The sequence below is a fragment of the Zingiber officinale genome, chromosome 9B (assembly GCF_018446385.1).
Source record: "Zingiber officinale cultivar Zhangliang chromosome 9B, Zo_v1.1, whole genome shotgun sequence".
Classification (NCBI taxonomy): Eukaryota; Viridiplantae; Streptophyta; class Magnoliopsida; order Zingiberales; family Zingiberaceae; genus Zingiber; species Zingiber officinale.
In genome coordinates, this window is record NC_056003.1 from 2,966,333 (window position 1) to 2,985,435 (window position 19,103).

At 38.9% G+C, this 19,103-nt stretch overlaps 1 protein-coding gene across 2 annotated transcripts in view; it reads left to right on the plus strand.

Moving 5' to 3' along the window:
- Positions 1-1,249: 1,249 nt before the first annotated feature.
- LOC122023820 (autophagy-related protein 9-like) overlaps positions 1,250-19,103 on the plus strand; it is a 28,666-nt gene continuing 10,812 nt past the window's right edge. Inside the window, exons 1-4 of one of the 2 annotated variants that reach the window (XM_042582187.1) lie at positions 1,250-1,384; positions 3,431-4,062; positions 4,146-4,466; positions 6,322-6,544. In XM_042582187.1, coding sequence (XP_042438121.1) covers positions 3,485-4,062; positions 4,146-4,466; positions 6,322-6,544 — 1,122 coding nt within the window. In that variant the 5' untranslated portion in view covers positions 1,250-1,384; positions 3,431-3,484. Of the gene's footprint in view, positions 1,385-3,430; positions 4,063-4,145; positions 4,467-6,321; positions 6,545-19,103 lie in introns of those variants that run through there. The other variant, XM_042582188.1, reaches the window with a different exon arrangement.

Sequence of the window (19,103 nt, forward strand, 5' to 3'; positions counted from 1 at the left end):
TCTTTGCATTTCGACTATAAATAGACTTCTCACAAACGACACCAAATATGATCCTGTTTGAAAATGGGGATAAGGGCAAGCTGGGGATGTCGCTAGAAAGTTGAAGACGAGGACGCCTCGTATACCTGCAACACATGAGGCGTATGTGCCGGGCCGGGAAGGAGTTCCCAGCGATGACCCTCTGACGCTCAAGTCAGTTTTCAGTGAGTAGAAAAATGAAGAACAGTAGCAAAGAGCGTGTAGAAAACGAAGTTGCACATACCTCCGCCTGTACATGAAATCCCCTTTTATAGTGCCACTGTAGTGTTCATGCACACATCTCAAAGCGTAGACATATTTTCCTATGTGTCCTAGGAAAAGACAAATCAAAAAGTGTCTCTGACACTCTTCCTTAAGCAGCCATGCAATTTTCTGATGTGATAGCCGGGAAGCTTCTAAAATACGATTTGCCTGTTGGACATGCTTTGTTGTTAGTGGCATAATCTCCCAAAAGAATATAATGAGATAGTTAGTAGGTCCACATGCGACCGACTAACCGTTGCTCGGTCGGGTAGCTCTCATCCCGACGTAATACACAGATGACAGAACCATTGTCCTACTTTTCATTAGGTTGTATTATTGTCAGAGGGCTGCTCTTTATCTGATCGGGCATGCTTCCCGCTCAGGGATAGCAGTTCGGGGGAGTTGCTGCTTGACTATTAACTTTAATTGTAGGCTTTCCTAGAGCAATCGTTCAAGAATGACTAGGGCTAATCGGAGGGTCACGCCCGATCAAATAGATAATACTGCCGCTCAACTTAATTAGTTTGCTTCCTAGATGGAAGCCTTTGACTGCTTTAATTTTAACCTTCATCTCCATTACTTGTCTTCTATTTTGATCCGCTGATAGTCCCGTTCTTTTATTTTATTGAGTTTGTGCATTTGATAGATCATAATAACAAATTGTAATGGTAGATCAAGAGAAACTGAGATGTTATCGAAAAGTGTCTATAGCTACAATAATAAATACAATAATTTAAGCAGCAGATGCTTAAGCCTATTTTAAGGAAAAAAGCACACAATTTTATCTAACCGTCGGATTGCGGCATGGCGGGAGCGTACTTTATTGGACGCGAGTCCGTCCGTTGCAACATGAGTCCTCCTTTAATCGGCCACACTGAACTAGTCCAACCGAAACGCGAAATGACTATTTTGCCCCTCACCTTTGTTATAATACAAGCTGCCAGCCCCTTTATCAAGCCTTGCTCGTTCTCCTCCCTTCCTGAATTCCCAATCGCCGCCATCCTCCTCCTTCTCGCCCCAATCTCCACGGAGACGGCTCTAGGGCAAGGCACCGACCCCTCCTCATCTGCATATGCCCATCGTGGACGCCTCCTTCGCCTCTGTGAGTACCTCAACTCTCCTCGCCTTCTTTTTTGACCTTTCTTTTCTGCTCTTGACCTATCTCCTCTCCGTCCCTTGTTTCTCATCCCCTCTGTTGCATCGCACGTTGATGATTGATCATCAAGATTCATCTTTTCCTTTATCCTGCTTGTGCAGCTTGTTCTCCCCAATTTTGTTTCGATCATCTTTTGACGCCGAACGCGTGGTTGCGTGATTTAGATTCTGGAATACTTGGTTGTCTTGTTTGGAGCATCGTTTAGTACTACAATTTGAGACTTAGGTTACCTGGATTAGGTAATCAAGTTTGCACCTGTCAAACACGCTCGTAGATGCAAATTCTAGTCAGGATGGGTCGTAGGGTGTATGCTATTCTTCATACCATGTCAAATTTACTAGCGTTTGCAAATTGCAACTGAAGTCAGTTTTTTTTGGTATAAATTCAAAGTTTGATAATTCAGATCAAGAAATATAGTCATCAATAAAAAATGAACAATGTAATAGACTAATTCAATAAATCTCAGAAGATGGAAATAATAGGATTAAGAACAAAAAAACAGAGGCAAATGTAACTTTTGCTTTTAGTTGAAGATGGAAACATTGTACTGAGAATGCTCTTTCTTGTAGCGCCTTCGAACCAATATTGTCATGCCAACATGATGGCATGCATTTCGTGTATTTGTCCTTTAAACATAAGTCACAAAACTAATATGAATATGTAAACATGAAGCTCTAAAAGAACTAAAGAAAAAACAAAGAACAGTACACTAGAAATGTTTTATTGATTATGATTTTTGGGTTTTTAGATCCATGAAATTAGGCAGGAGGGCTTTCTTTTATACAATGCAAGTATCCGGTTATGATAACTATTGAATCAAGGGCAATTTTCTTCAATCAAGGTCATGCTATTTGAATCTAAAATTGTGACCAATAAATATATAGTTGAAATAAAAAAGTCTAAAAAATAATAAGTAACTTAATTTGGTAATTTTGAGCTTTCTTGGTTATAAATTAGCAATTGTTGTATAAATAACACTTCAGATATATGAATAGTGTCTTTCAATATTTTATCCTTTTAGAAAGTTTTTTTTCAACTTCAAAGCAAGTGAAAGAGTAAGACAAGTGCACTGAACCTAGAAGTTTTTCTTCAGATGCATGGATAATATCAAGTGAGGAGGCAACATAATAGCTCATTCCTTACATGCCGATGGGCATTGAACAAATGATTTAATTAGTTTAAATATTACTAGTGATATCACTTTGAAAGAAAACTTTCATCTGTGCTGACTGGAAACAAGAGAAATTTGATCCCCTGGATAAAAATGTGAGAAAATGACCAAAGAAAACAGTAGTCAATTTATTAAACAAATGATTCAAATATTACTAATGATATCACCTTGCATATAGCTAGCATGGAGGAATAAGTTTCCTAATGCCGACCTCAAATAGTTGAGGCAAGCATGTTTTGATGCTGCTGCTGATGACGATGACTAGTGATAGAAAGATCAAAGATGATATCTAATGGTTGAAAATGTGATGGTGTAATCTTTGGTAGGAGGCAAATTAGTCTTCAAGAAATGAACAATGATTGAACATCTATTTAGATTTATAATTATATAATTCCTGCATGGGATCATTGGTATACCTGAAAACACTTGTTTTTTTGCAGCTTGCTTAATATGGATTGTGTCCCAAGATCTACCATTTTGATTTAAGGTTAAACTTTGCCCTAAGGATTGGTCCTTCCTTTTGAGCCCTGTGCACTTGTTTTTCTCTTCACCATATTGGAGATGATAGTGTATTATATATCTCAATTAAGGAGATCATTTCTTTCTGGCTCATGTTAGACATACAATTATGTTTGCTTGTTGTATCTAAGTTTGTCACCAGTTGTTTGTATGGTATGTTATTCTATTAAAGGACTAGTTTTACATTTTGTTCTAAGCTCTTTTTCTTCTCCATCTTTAAGTTTCAGAATTGCTGTTTTTTGTGATATGTTGCTTATACTGCACTTTTTTTACATCAGTACTTTTGGTCTTTGTTCCTTCAGATGATAATTCTGTGATATGGACTGGAAAGTCTTGCTTGTCCTGGGTATGCATGAATGATGTTCAGTTTGAAAAAGGGATCAATTGCTCCTGCTAGATGGAAATGGCCACATAAAACTGAATTGCCACTGACTACTAAATTGCTGAGAGATGTGCCACCGGAGATAGAATTATCTGATTATAGAAAATTACCGAGTTCAGGACCTGATTCCCCATCTGGGCTTCTAAATGATGAACGCCTAGATTCAGAACTGATCATTGATTTAGATCTATTCTTTGAAAGGCTATACAGTTACTACTGCCAGAAGGGTCTTTGGTGCATCATCATTAAGTGGATAGTTGAACTTTTATATGTAATTTTCATGGTAGGATTTATTGCCTTTTTCTTACTTTATGTCGATTGGGATGCCTTGGGCAAAGCCAAGTGTGGAGTGGAGGCAGTTGAGTTGGGAGAAAAACCTTGTGATCTTCCTAAGGAAGTTATTAAGCAACATCCTTTAGTTCCCTTTACGATTGGTAAAGCGATTATTATTGGTTCCATGGTTATATTGACTCTCTATGGGCTTCTCAACTTTTTAAAATTCTTTGTACAACTGAAAAATATTGTCAAAATTCGCCACTTCTATTATAACAGGTATCGTTGCAACTGTAACTTTATGTACTATTTGGTTCAGAATCATGCAGGAAAAATTTTTCTGAGTAATAATTTTCTTTCAGACTCAATGTTACAGATCGTGAAATTCAGACAACACCTTGGCCTACTATTCTGGAAAAAGTTGTTCAACTACAGAAGTCTCAACAACTATGTGTGGTAAAGGATCTTTCTGCTCATGATGTGGTAATGAGAATAATGCGGAAGCAGAATTATTTGATTGCAATGCTTAATAAAGGTGTTCTAGCATTTTCCATTTCCTCATGGGTTCCTGGAGCTGGTGCAACTGTCAAATCTAGAATCACAGGAAAGAAAAATCATTTGATACTTCCGAAAATTCTTGAATGGTCTCTAAGTTGGTGCATATTCCAAAGCATGTTTGACAGGTAAGTATGTATTGAGGAAGTTATCTTGTGGTATGATATTTGTGGAGAAGAGGTTAGCAAGGTTATCACACTGGGGTTGATGATTTATGCAAATTGACACAAACCAAGCTAACAAGGAAGAACTATCCATTACTCTTAAGAATTACTAGAATCTTCTTGATTTGTGGAACATGGTTAAATAATGACAGCCAATAATAGCTATAGTTTGAAGTACACACATGAAGATAGTGCTTAAAGTAGTACCAATAAGATTTTGGCAGAAGGAATGGAAGCTCATTCAAATTTAGTCACTAGCCAGTTTATTCCCCTACCAATAATGCATAGGGGGTTTCTCTCACATAACTACCTAGTATTTTTTCAGCATTATTTGAGTATTTGATTTGGCGGTTGCTATATATTGGATATGCATCAAATATGCTTTGCAATTTTTATACATTATATATAATGAGATTGAGTGACAATAGGCATTCAACCAAGCCTTCTAGTTGGGCAATTTTTATTAAGTGTTTAGGCAAGCACTACATGAGAAGCACCAAGTGAGGGTTTGGTTGCCAATGCTCGATAGAAAACAATTCTTAAAAAAATGCATTTTTGAACAAGAAGCAAAACTTATTTCTTCTCATTGACTATTCAAACCGATACAATTCACAATATGGGCAAAGGCTAGGGTTGTAAACAAGCCAAGCCGAGCCAAACTTTGGAGTGTTTAAGCTTGTTTGATAAGGTAATCGAACCGAGCCCAGCCGAGCCTAAAATAAACTATGCCTTTGAAATGATTGTTTAAGCTTGGCTTGGTTTATTTTTATGAGCTTGAGCTTGGTTCAAGTTTGAGCTTGGTTCATTTAGATGTTATCGAACTCTCAAATCAAACTTTGTTTGAGCTTGGTTCGTTTAGATGTTATTGAGCTCTTAATTCAAACTTGTTTGATTGTTTGAAACTTTTACATATTTGATTTGTTATTGAGCTTGATAATTTAAATTTGATTGTTAATTTTAAAAGTTTTTTTTTTGTTTATTTAGCATGTTGATAATTCATGAGCATAGTTCACGAATATTGTTCACGAATATTAACGAGCTGAACGCATATGTGTTCAAGCTTGTTTGTTTAGTTTAATGAGTTGTTCAATCTTATTTATTTAATTGATCTTGTGTGTATTGAACAAACATAAAAAAAACTCTTATCAAGTCAAACACTTAAGCTTGTTCACGAACGTTCGGTTCATTAACAACCCTAGGCAAAACAACTGATATTTTATTTTACTAATCACAGAGAATTTAATACTGTATCATTCCTAATCATTGTTTTTTTTTTGTGTGTGTATCAACTGTACAAGCTTAAATATCTCTGCCATTATATATGCTATAATTGCGTTAGCCAAGTAACATTAGTTTAGTGTATCTGTGTTTATCTTATGGGGAGAAGTGGAGAACTGTTCTTTTCTATTATCTATTCAAACACAGATAAATTTTGCACTCTATTTTCTTGATCGAAACAGTTTTTTAGTCGACCACACAATTACTTTGGCTCTGACAAACAATTCTTCCGAAATTGTTAGTGCAATATGTATTCCACAATGCACAACTTGGTTCTTTGCATGCCATAATACAATGGAATTGTACATTAGATTTATGATCCTGAAGGAAGCTAGTCAAATACCAAATCCTAGAAAGTCTACAGCAATGAACTTTTTAATACTCTTTCTAATAACAGAATTCCCAGGTGATATGATGTCATTGTCATGAGTGATTTTTCCTCTTAAAAAATAAATTTTTATGTGTAATACGAGTATTATTTAAATGCAAGTTTTGATGGTCACTTCTTATTACCATGATTACATTTTTTATCTGTTTGCAGCAAATTTTGTCTTCGGAGGGATTTCCTATCCAACCCTACATCATTGAGAAAGAGACTTGTTTATCTTGGGATCGGAATGTTTCTCATATCACCATGCCTTCTGATCTTCATGCTAGTTCACCTTTTTCTAAGACACGCTGAACAGTTTTACCATCATCCAAGCACAGCATCATCTCGTAGGTGGTCTAACTTATCGAAATGGATTTTCAGAGAGTTCAATGAGGTACATATATTCCTTTTTTTCAAGATTAAACTGGTACTTATGTGATAGATGAATGATCAAAGACTACTTACAATATTCTTAGGTTTTCTTTATTAAAAAAATATGCAAAGCTATGATTAATTATACCTTGAAATTTAATCAATAGAAATTACCATAGTAGCAGCTCTGTTGACACTATCTTGTACTTTCAATTAAGAACAATTTTGATATGTTAGTGATAAAATATAAGCTTTGTCAAAGTGTATGGCATCTATACTGCTGTGGCATTGGCTTAGAATGTGTCAGTCACTTACTAAGAGGGGTCCCTGCTCCAACTTCCATTAGCCTATGAATGCCCCCAAGCCTATGTGACAGTCTCGTTTCACAACTTCTTGTCAACACTCAGTAGTCCATTGATGATGTCGTAATGCTACTCAACGCACACTTATAACCCACACATGAGTCATACACAGTGAAATCCATATGAAGCATTAGCAGTTATCATAACATCAATTGAATTCCAATAATTATAATAATAAATTGTTCATATATTTTTAGGTTCAATGTTCAATGAGTAAAAATAGATTAAATGACAGTATGAGAATCTCCTACAAAACTTATTTTGCACTCTAAGCCAAGTCCATCGCCTAAACTTGACCTCAAGACATGCAAAGAATCCTCCTGCTGACATGCTCGAGGCATGGAAGGAGCTGAGAGAAAGGCTGACTAGGATGAAACAAATATGATTCCATCATACTTGAATGCATCTATGGAACATTTATAATGAAGTAACGTGACCACTAGATGCACATTTGTCTCCCTGAATGTTTAGGTGCTGTCTGTCTGTTTTAACTATTATATGAACTACCTATAAATGACATGACATCTTGTAATCAAGAAAGTGTGTATATGGAAGGTTTTCCCCTTGCACTCTCTTACAATTGAGATTGATACCTCATGTCTGCCTAAATGTGGGTACTGCTATCAAACAAGCATAGTAGTACAAAGGAATCGCATCCAAAATTTCACCCTTACTGACTTCCGCTCAAAAGCAACATTAGATATAGATTGCTCTTTGTTTTGAGTCGTGCGCATCACTTGTAGGTACCTTTATATATCATCAATAAAAAAATGATAATTTCAGTTAGTCTCATTAACTATCTCTGAGGTGTGCAGCCCGACCCCACAGAAGTTTCCCACCGGTTACAAGGGTAAATCCCACCGGCCATCAGGGTAAATCCCACCAGCCACCAGAGTAAATCGGGAAGCGCACGCGGTGTCGAGTCCAGTAATCCAACATCCTTTTGGTTACGCCCCCCATTTGTAGGAAAATTTTCTGTAAATATATCGTAGCTGGGGTTCGAACCGCGGGTGCCTGGTGACAATCTGGATGTCCTACCGCGGCACCATGACCCCGGGGACATTCATTAATAAGGTCACATGGTATATCGTCCAATAGATCATTCATATCAGGATATCATACAAATATCTCATATCTACCATGACTCTAATCATAATTAATATGCTGGCAGGGATAAACTATTAATTAACATCCAACAACTATTAATCATGCACATAATATATAAACGTGGTAGATATGTAGGATGTATAATAAATCACTATAATCATGTTATCACTATATCATATCATGAATAACTGTAAATACAAAAGTATGGTATTACAACATTAATACTAACCTACACTCGTCACACGTGAATGATAAGCACATCATGAATGACCAATAGAAGCAGCTCATGATAATAAACAATTTAAGCATAAAAGTCAGTATGATAAATTGGGATTTCTATATGATTCAATTGTTGTGACCAACCTTGAAAAAATAGTTGGGTTGAACCTAGTCAACTATCTAAATTTTTGCACCGAGGATCAACCCCCTCAAACTAGGCTTATAACTTATCCTACCATTTCTTCTCAGACTTCACTTATATTGCCTCTCTATTTCACTGGTCTCTCAGTTGGGGTACATTGAACACACCCATGCATTCTCGACATAACACATTTCATATTACAACATCAAAGATTCACGTGAACATTGAACAGAAGCCAGCACAGTACTCCACCATGAGTTGCTTAACTTGATGCCTGTATTGAAAACACACTTTATTGTGCAGGATCACTCTACAACACAGTAGATGAGTTGTCAGTTATTGACTTTGATCTTTGCTAACTCATCAATACACAGCCAATAAACACATTACAAACCACATGTTTAGGTTGACATGTGATACGGTGATGAAGAGGGACTCCACCAAAGATAGGTCAAAGCAAGGAAGACTGACTGTTGTGGAAGTCAAAGTCAAGGAAGGTGCCAAAGTCGGCCGAGCGGACCAATTATGGCCTGATTGATGGCATTACCGAACGGATGCGCAAGGCCAAGCGGATAGCACAAAACTAAGGGAAATAGACAATGCATTCCCGGGTCGCCATCCGTGCCGAGCGGGCGGCGTGTCCATCTGGGTAAAAGGCAGCCCTCCGACAACGGAGAAAGCCGAACGGGGGGAGATTGCTCTGTTCAGTACAACCGAGCAGGGGTGCCCCGGTCAATCGACCTACAGTGGGACCCACCTATGTATCTCCTCGTACCCTTTTGGAGGTTTGTGCCACTGACTATAGAACATGTTCCGCAGGCAAATCGTACTTTAGAAGCTTCCGTCACGTCAGAGATTTGTATGCTCGTTTAAGGAAAGGTATCAGGGACACTTTTTATCTTGTCTTTTCCTAGGACATTTTGGGAAAAGGGACCATGCTTTGAGATGCATACGCAGACCCTACCATGACACTATAAAAGGGGGATTCCCATCTATAGGCGGAGATATGTCGCATCTGTGTTATTCAACACGCTCTTTGCTTCAGCATTCTTACTATTCCCCACATCACCAGAAACTAACTTGAGTGTCGGAGGGCCAACGTCGGGAACCCTTTCCCGGCCTTGTACTAATGCTTTTGTGTTGTAGGACCGCGTGGAGTCTTCGCCCAATCAACTTCCAAACCACATCTCCAACTTCCCATTTTCTCCGCTTTCGGACAGGATCATATTTGACGCCGTTTGTGAGAAGTTTCCTATAGTTGGAACGTGAAGATGGAAGACGCGACGACTTACTATGGTAACGCTAATATAAGAAGACTTGGAAATGTTAATACAAGCCCGGTAAGCTGAGTCCAGAGCCTGAGCGGAAAACCATGCTGCCCGCAAACCAAGCAATAGGCTGATTGATGCCTATGGAGAGGCACTGAACGTGCCAATTCCCTATCATTGGGTGTTATTCCACACGTCTTCAGAAGAACAAGGCCGTGTGAAAAAGACGTTGATCTTCTTCAGAGGATGCACCCATCTGGGACGGGCGAAAGGGCAAAGCATTCCAACTCGACGATTCGGCCGAGCGGATCAATAGGCAATTCTCTTAAGAGATCTTGGATGATCAGCTGCCACTTCACTACACAGACCGCTGATGATCGGGGAATACACGGGGGCAACTGATCCCAAGGATCATCTGATCAAATTCGACAACATGGTCATGCTCCACCAGTATACTGATCGGTTAAGTGTCGAGTATTCCTCACCACTCTCTCCAGATTGGCGCAGGTTTGCGACTGCCAATTGGATCCATATGCAACTTCAAAGACTTCCGAATGACGTTCTTGCAGCACTTTGCGAGCATCCGCCACTATCAGAAGACAAATGTCAACTTGTTTGCAGTCAAATAAGGGCCCAAGAAAGCGTTGCAGGCCTATATTAAAAGGTTTAACCAAGTGACCATAGAAGTCCCATCAACCACTACGGAAATCCTAGTGAGTTCTTTCTCCCAAGGACTTGGCGAGTTCTTTCGCTCACTCATCCAAAAGCCCCCAAGTGATTTCGATCATCTGCTTGGGCGGGCTACATAATACATCAACGTCGAGGAGGAAGAAAGAAGTGATTCCTGAGCTAACCGCGGCCTCGGAGCACTGAGTGGCTCATACACACCAACCACCAAAGGGACCGCGAATGGGAGTAGCACAGTCATAGTTCGAGCCCCGAACCCATGTGGCTCAGCATATGGAGGCCGAGCGGACGAAGTTCGCCAAGCCTTGATCATGGACGCCACTCTTCTGTTCTTATCATCGGTCGACAACCCACAACACTAGAGATTGCTACTAGCTCAAGTCAAAGTCGTGCCGATCGACTCCTCCGAGATTTTGGTGCTGACCCCCATCTCCCGACCATCACCATCACCGCCGAGCAGGAGGGCAGCATGAGGGGGGAAGGCCAGTGATCAAAGAGCACCAACAACAACCCCCATGAAGAAATTATCAAAGGCCCGCCCGGGTATCTGCTGAGCGTGCACGCCCGTCAGGTCGGGAAGAAGAGAATCGCAGTAATGCCGCTCGAGGCGATATAAGAATGATCGTAGGAGACCCGATCGACGATGATTCTAACCGGATTCGGAAGCTGCACGTCCGACGATTGGAGATACATGTTGTCGGATACAGCTAGGAAAGAGCAGAAGGACCCGAAATCAGTTTCGATCCTCAAGATTTAGAGGGAGTGGAGGTTCTCACAATGACGCCCTGATTATCAAAGCGGTAATTGCTAATTATAATATTCATTGTATTTTTTAGACATATGCAGCTCGGTAAATATTATATTCAAAAAGGTATTCGATCAACTACAAATCGATCGAAGCAAGCTACAACCCATGACAACGCCCTTGTATGGGTTTACGGGCAATGAAATATTGTCGATCGGCCAGGCTCGGCTGGCTATATCCCTTGGGGAGGAACCGCTCAAGAGGACAAGGACGACAAACTTCATTGTGGTGGACGCCCTGTCTGCGACTGAACGAGTTCTGAGTGGTTATGTCCACATTCTGCTAGAAGATCAAGTTTCCCGTGGATAACTTGGCTAACGAAGTTAAGGGTGACCAGTTAGCAGCTCGGTGGTGCTACGTCAAAATGGTCAAGACTGAGTCACGTGCCGCTCGGAAGGCTCAACAGTTGAAGGTAAATGCAATTCTAGAAGAATCTCTTGCGCTAGTCTACGAAGAAAAGGAAGAAATCCAGGTGCATCCTACCTGACCGGAGGCCACTAATTTTATAGCAGCTGATCTGAGTGTGGAGAAGAAGGCTGAGCTAGTTGTCTGCCTAAGGCAGAACCACGATGTGTTTACCTGGGCAACTCACGAGTATATTGCCGACCATCATGCAACACGAATTGCACGTCCGACCGGACGCTAGATCAGTGAAATAAAAGAAAAGAGACTTCAGCTTGGAGCAGAATCAAATCATCCGAGCGGAGGTAGAGAAGCTACTGAAGGCCAGGCATATCCGCAAAGTTCAGTTTCCGAGCTAACTCACTAATGTGGTGTTAGTCTCCAAGCCGGGCAACAAATGACGGGTTTGCATCGACTTCTGTGGCCTCAACAAAGCTTGCCCGAAGGACTATTACCTATTGTCGCGTATCGATCAGATGGTGGATTCCACAGTTGGCTGCAAGCTGATCTGCATGCTGGACTCGCGCTACCACCACATTCTGCTCGCCAAAGAGGATCAAGAGAAGGTCAGTTTCATTATGGCGGATGGGACCTTCCGCTACAACATAATGTCGTTCAGACTGAAGAACACCGGAGCCACCTAACAGAAGCTGATGAACAAGGTGTTTCGGAGCAGATCGACTGAAACATGAAGATATATGCCGACGACATTTTGATAAAATCCCTCTGAGTTGTTGATCTTTGTGCAGATATAGAAGAGACCTGTCAAATGCTAAGAAAGTATGGAGTCAAGCTCAATCCTAGCAAGTGTCTGTTTGGGGCAAAACGTGGCCGATTCCTCGGGTATATCGTCACTGAGTCGGGGATCGAAGCTAATCCGAACAAAGCGAAGCGCTCCAGGACATGCCCTCTCTGCACAACTTGAAGGAGGCTCAGCGGCTGACCGGACGAATTAGAGCCTTGTCAAGGTTCATCTCCAAATCGTCCGATCGGAGCCATCCATTCTCCAAAGTTCTATGTCGAGCTACGAAATTTCAATGGGATGCGGAAGGTGATATGGCGTTGGAGGAGCTTAAAAGTTATTTAACTTCCTTACCTATACTAGCCAAGCCCATCGTCGGCGAGCCGCTCTAGATGTGCTTATCGTCCACAGAGCAAGCGGTCAGATCAACGTTGGTGTGATAGAATAGTGCTACGCAGTAGCCAATGTACTTTTTGAGCCACTTATTGAAAGACGTTGATTGTCGCTACACCTATTTTGAGAAACTGGCGCATAGGCTGGTCCGCGTCGCTCGGAGGTTGGGCCCATATTTTTTATCGCATCCAATAGTTGTGCTAACTAATAGCACCCTAGGAAGAGTACTCAACCTCGAAGTGTCTGGTCGGCTAATCAAGTGGACCATGGAGTTAAGCGAGTTTGATATATAGTACCAGCCAGATCGACGATCAAGGCACAAGCCTTAGCCGATTTTATGACGGACGTACAGAACACCGAGCCAGAGGCAACCTGGAGGATCTATGTGGATGGATCGTCCATCCAGCAGGCAATGGGGTGAGCATACTTTTGATATCACCACATGAAGATCGAATGTAATTGTTCGTTCGGCTGGACTATCGGGCCACGAACAACAAGGAAGAGTACGAAACGTTGATTGTCGGTCTGCAATTAGCCCGACATGTGGGAGCTACAAAGGTCCTTATCCATTTGGACTCTCAACTGGCAGCGTAGCAACTTGAACTTTTGAGGTAAACAATGCCAAACTAAGGCTATATGCTGAACTTTTGCTATATGCTGACCAATGGGGCATGTATATTATTGGACCTTTCCCCTTGGCGACCTGACAAAGGAAATTTCTCCTTATAGCGGTACACTATTTCTTCAAATGGGTGGAAATCGAGTCGCTCACCAACATAACCGAACAGATGGTTATCAAGTTGCAAAACATTATATACCGTGTAGGATCTAAAAGACGCTAGAGAGAGTGAATAGCGTTCGTCAAAAGTTGCGACTAAAAACAAGTACGCAACGAAAGAATAAAAGGCAATGCTAATAAAGTCAATTTTTACTTGGTGCCGAGCCTTCAACGACTCCTACTCTTACACTCATTAAGTGCTTTCATCGGGTAATCACTATCAGTTCGCAAAAATATTACAAAAGTTGAGTACAAGAACTAAAAATAACAAAGTTATTGACAAACAAAAAGGAAAATAAAGTCTCTCGTTCCTCGAGCTTCGGAGCAGCCTTTTGGTGTCGTCGAAGTCTTTTCAGAGCAGCACTTGAATATGAAAGTCGTAGCAACTGCTGTTGTGAAGCTCCTGGTCAAAGGCCTGACCTATTCCGGGCGCCTGGAACCCCTCCAGGTGCCTGGACCACGCCAGTTGACGTGGCTCGGCCAGTCGACACGCTCCACCTCAGCTACTGGATGAGTTTTTGGGTCCGGATGCCTGGATAGACTTCGAGCGCTCGGACCGCCCGGGTGCCCGCGGCACCCGCCCGGGCGAGTTTGTTCGAGCGCTAGGATCCCTTCCGGGCGCCCGAACTCCTCTTTTTCTAACCTTCTTCCCTGTAAAATAGAGTTTGTCCTCGGAAAAAAATAAGTATATCTTGCAAAATATAGTTAGCTCAATTCAGTAAAATAGTAGTAGTTAGATCCTATCTCCCCAAGACCAGGATCTAGTCAGGATCTCAGCTTAAGTTTCCTAAATGAACCTAAGCTAGACTGACACTTAGAGTTCTATCAATGGGGAACGCACCCTCACTGGATTTCTCCTCCAGTTGCTTACCTTCACTTACCATTGCAGTTGCTTGACTTGCCTTTGACTCAGGTCTTCCTGCCAGAGGTCCGCAGACCTAACTGGACTTCGGTCGGTTGTTACGTCCTACGGACCCAACCAAACTTCCCGCCATATATCGGGCCCTGCGGACTTATCTGGACTTTCCACCAGCTATCGGGTCTCGCAGACCTAGCTGAATTTCAGCCTGGTGTCAGGTTATTCAGACCAGACAACTCTTGCACACTTGGTAAAGCCATTAGACCACAAAACACTCTAACTTTAATCCCCTTGTCATTCATCAAAACATGAATTAGATCATTAGTACAAATTGCACCAACAATCTCTCCTTTTTTGATGTAATGATAACCTTGGTTAAAGTTAGAAAAAAATAATATTGAGACAATATGTAAAAAGCAAACAAATGATCTTAGTTTGTTTTGCATTTGTTTTACGTGATCAAATTTGTTTGTTGTTTTTCTATATTAACCTTTACTTTCCCCTTTGGCATTCATAAAAAAAAACTAGGATAAAGGAAATACAAGTAATGTAGAGAATAATTGAAAGTAGATAGCTTGTATATTTCAGGCTTAGGTAGAGATTTGAACAAAAAGTACCGACTCAATCCTAAAAAAATTTCTAAGAAAATTGAAAACATTTGAGTAGACTTTTTCAAAAATTTGTAAGTGAAGTTCTGACAAAATTTCAAAAATTTCTAAGTAAAGTTTTTCAAACATTTTTTAAAAAACTTTTGCCAAATATTTTTGAGTAAAGTTTTTCAAGAATTTTTAAGTAAAGTTTTTCAAGAATTTTTAAGTAAACATTTTTAAAAATTTCTAAATAAACTTTAAAAATTCTTAAGAAAATTTTTTCAAAAATTTTAAGAAAATTTTTTCAAAAATTTTAAGAAAATTTTTTCAAAAATTTTTGAGTAAATTTCTAAGTAAATATTTGTAAAGTAATTTTAAGGAAAAAGTTTCTAAATAAATATTTGCAAAGGAATGTTATTCTTAGTAAATATTTTCTAATGATTTTTTAGTAAAGATTTTCAAAATAGTTTTAAGGAGAAATTTTTCTAAGTAAGATTTTTTAAAAAAAACTTGTACAGAAAAATTTCTATGTAAAATTCAAAAAAAAATCTCTAAGTAAGATTTTCAAAAGATATTTTAAAAAGTCTCTAAGTAATATTTTCAAAGGAAATTTTAAAGAAAAATCTTCTAAGAAATAATTTTTAAAGAAAAAATTTCTAAGGAATATTTTAAAAAAAATTAAGGAAAAATTTCTCAAGGAAACATTTTAGATTTTTTGACAATTGTTTTGAAGTTCGATTCTCTCTTTGAATTTGATATCTTTATTGAACAATTAAAGGAAAAATAGACGAAATCGTAAATATAATAAGATAAAAGAATTGAAACATCTAGTAACCATAATGCGCATAAACTATTGAAATAATCAACCTAATGTGATAAAAGAAATATCTAAAGTGAACACTAAATAACATATAAACTAAAAGTTGATCTATTGAGAAGACAAGGAAGAGGGGTCAGAGCCCAAGGATCGTATCAGGTCCATCAACTCGATATGATGAGTCTGCTCCTTTCAAAGATTAGAGACATCCTGTCGAAGGCCGAAGACCATTAATCCCTCAAGTTCGGTAACTCTGTCATCTAACGTACGAGGGACTGGAGGTGTGGGCAGCCCAAAAAGATCAACAATGTACTCATCTAAAATTAGCCCTTAAATGTCTAACCTTTAGTTATTGACTATAGTGTTCACTTGATTAGTCAAATTAAGTGCTAATGTCCAGTTAGAATTTACTGAAAAAGGATTGCTTAACTTGATTAATGCATTGTTGTATTTTTCGCTTAGACTTATGTTGATGCACTGATATAAGCATCTAAAGTCCAGACAAGAGGTCTACGCATCTTACGTCATTCTATGTTGTTGAATATACAATCAAGGTGAACCTAATGTGTTTGTAAGATGCTCGATTCTTAGATTTTTAGGAATATGCTTTCTATGGGTTTGATATAGGCTAAGGCCAAAATAATTTTCGCAACACTAAGAGAAAAAGGGAAATTTTTAGAAAAAGTAAATAGTTTTTCTAGAATTTGAAAATTAATCGAATAGGCATCCTCCCCCTTAATCTAAGATCTTAGTTTTTAAAAATTAGTATGATTATTGAATTTCAGATTGATTAATTAGAATTTTATTTTAATTTACTCTTACTCATCTCACCAGTCTAAATTTTCAAACAAAAGAGATCCTATGATTTGGTAAGATGAGTTACGTGTATTTCAGGATTTGGTTTAATTTGTGTTAGATTTAAGTTTAGCTTTGGGTTCAACAAACATACATTCCTTGGATAAACTTCTAAGCTGTGGTGAGTCACTTGGATATCATTAGAGTAATCACGCCTTCGAAAATTTTCAAATAGTCCTATCCACTGAACTTAATAACCAAACTTTAGTCTAACCAGCTAGGATTAGTAAGGGGTAGCTTCAGCTAGTTCCACTAAGCCAACTACACTAGGTTGAAGCCATATCTTCCTAGACATGTACATAGTTTCCCTAACCTACTATCATTCAAAATTTCTTTAGTGTTGTTTTTCAAGTTAAACTTTTGTCCCTTTTTAATTTAATCCTAATTACTCTGCCAGGTAAACTATTATTTTGGAGGTGCCAACTAATTTGGAGCCTCCCGTGAATTATTGAACTTTTAGGTTTTAGGTTCATGTCGATTATTTTTGTAGTTATAATAAACTTGATAGTAATTTAAATTAGCCTTGTAATTGTTTGATTTAAGTTTATTCTTTCAATTTGAATTTGGTTTGTTTTTACGTTTTAGGTTTGGGTTAGGTAGATTTGATTTTAGGTATTGAATTTCATTTTTGGATATATAGAATTGATTGAGTCCTACTTGCGTGGTTAGATACACTTTTGGAATCCAGACTTTGGTTAGTTTCTTGTTCTGACTTATTAGAGAGATAAATGTTTTATTTGTCGAAATGGATTTATATTCAAGCCCGGACTTATTATATACGACTTTTTGTGTTTTAAGAATTAGATCCAAATTTTTTGATCTTGTGGTAAATGTTTCTAACAATTCTTTGAGTTTGTTAATTTCACAATTTATTAATTTTTTATTCAAGCATGCAATTATTCTAAAAAAATTTAGAGGTTAAGATAAAAGATACCTCGTGCGAACCTTCGAAAACGAGTCAGACTTGTGGCTTTATTTGTACTCGGACTCATCGTCTTGTTTTGTTTCGCTTTCTGATTCCGGTCTGGATGTTATTAGCATGAGGTAGTTGTGATGCTTATGGTCTTCGACGTTCAATTTTTTTAAGAACGATTTGTTCCACGTCGCTTTGAGTGCCTTCTTTTTTCTGGTTGTTTTCGGTTTGTCGTCTTTGATTTTTGGACACTTGTGCTTGTAGTATCCTTTCTTGTTGCACCCATAGCATGTGAACTTTGCCTTTGCATCATTTGATTTGATTACCTTTTGTAGGTCCTTCTTTGTGAAGTTGTTCTTCCTTCTCGTAAATATTTTTCTAACCATGTTTACGAGTTGTTCTTCTTCGTCTTTCGAGTCAGATTCTGGCTCTGGTTTGTTCTTGTGTTTGGCTTCTTTTAAGAGACCTATAAAAAGTGCAATACCTTTCTCGACTTGCTTTTAGTTAGCCTGTTCATGGAGTTCAAGTTCACAAAATAACTCATCTAGTTTTAATTTATTTAAGTTTCTCGAAACTTTATATACATCTACTATAGATGCCCATGGTGCATTTTGAGGAAAAGAATTTAAGGTATACCTGATTACATCTCTGTTATCTAGTTGGTGTCCGATTAGGTGGAACTCATTCAGAATGTCTTTGATTATTGCGTGTAGCTAAGTAGTTGTTTCTCCATCTTGTAGTTTAATATTGAATAAATTATTTAACAGTAAATCATGCTTCGTTACCTTTGCATCACTTGTGCCCGACACGGTTCAGTTCTTCCTTGGTAAATTCGCACTGGATAGTGTTCGTTGCCTTCGAGTCGATTTGGACCTTTTTCTTGTCTTCCAGAGTCCATCTTTCTGAGTCAATTAGTATTTTTGTTGCTTCGTTTACCGGCGCCCGGTATCCTCGTCGGATGGTGAACCATTGGTCGATATCGGTCTTCAGGTACACCGACATCCGCTTCTTCTAGTACAGGAAGTCATCCCTGTTAAAGAGGGGGGACGAACAGTGTTGTATTCCTCGTTTTGGGCCATTTAAGGAGCCTTGCTCACAAAGAGACAGAGAAAAGAAGTTCCAAGACTAGGTCTTGGATTAGCAGTGTGGGAGAAAATAAAGATATCAAGACTCGGTTAGTGTTGCGCCAATTCAGAGTAGTTTGCAATGGGAAAATTTATCCAAAGAGGTCATTGTACTAGTTTGGATTGTATCGAAAAAACTCAAAAATCGAAAGAGAAATAAAAAAAATTAAAAGTCACCCCCTTGCCTGATTGGTGGATGTACCAATTCAGAGCGGTAGTCGCTCTGATATCACTTGTAGGATCGAAAAGACGCTAGAGGGGGATGAATAGCGTTCGTCAAAAGTTGCGACTAAAAATAGGTACACAGTGGAAGAATAAAAGACAATGCTAACAAAGCCAATTTTTACTTGGTTCAGAGCCTTCAACGACTCCTACTCCAAGGCCCGCACTCGTCGAGTGCTTTTGTTGGGCAATCATTATTAGTTCGTAAAAGTATTACAAAAGTTAAGTACAAGAACTAAAAATAACAAAGTACCGACAAACAAAAAGGAAAATGAAGTCTCTCGTTCCTCAAGCTT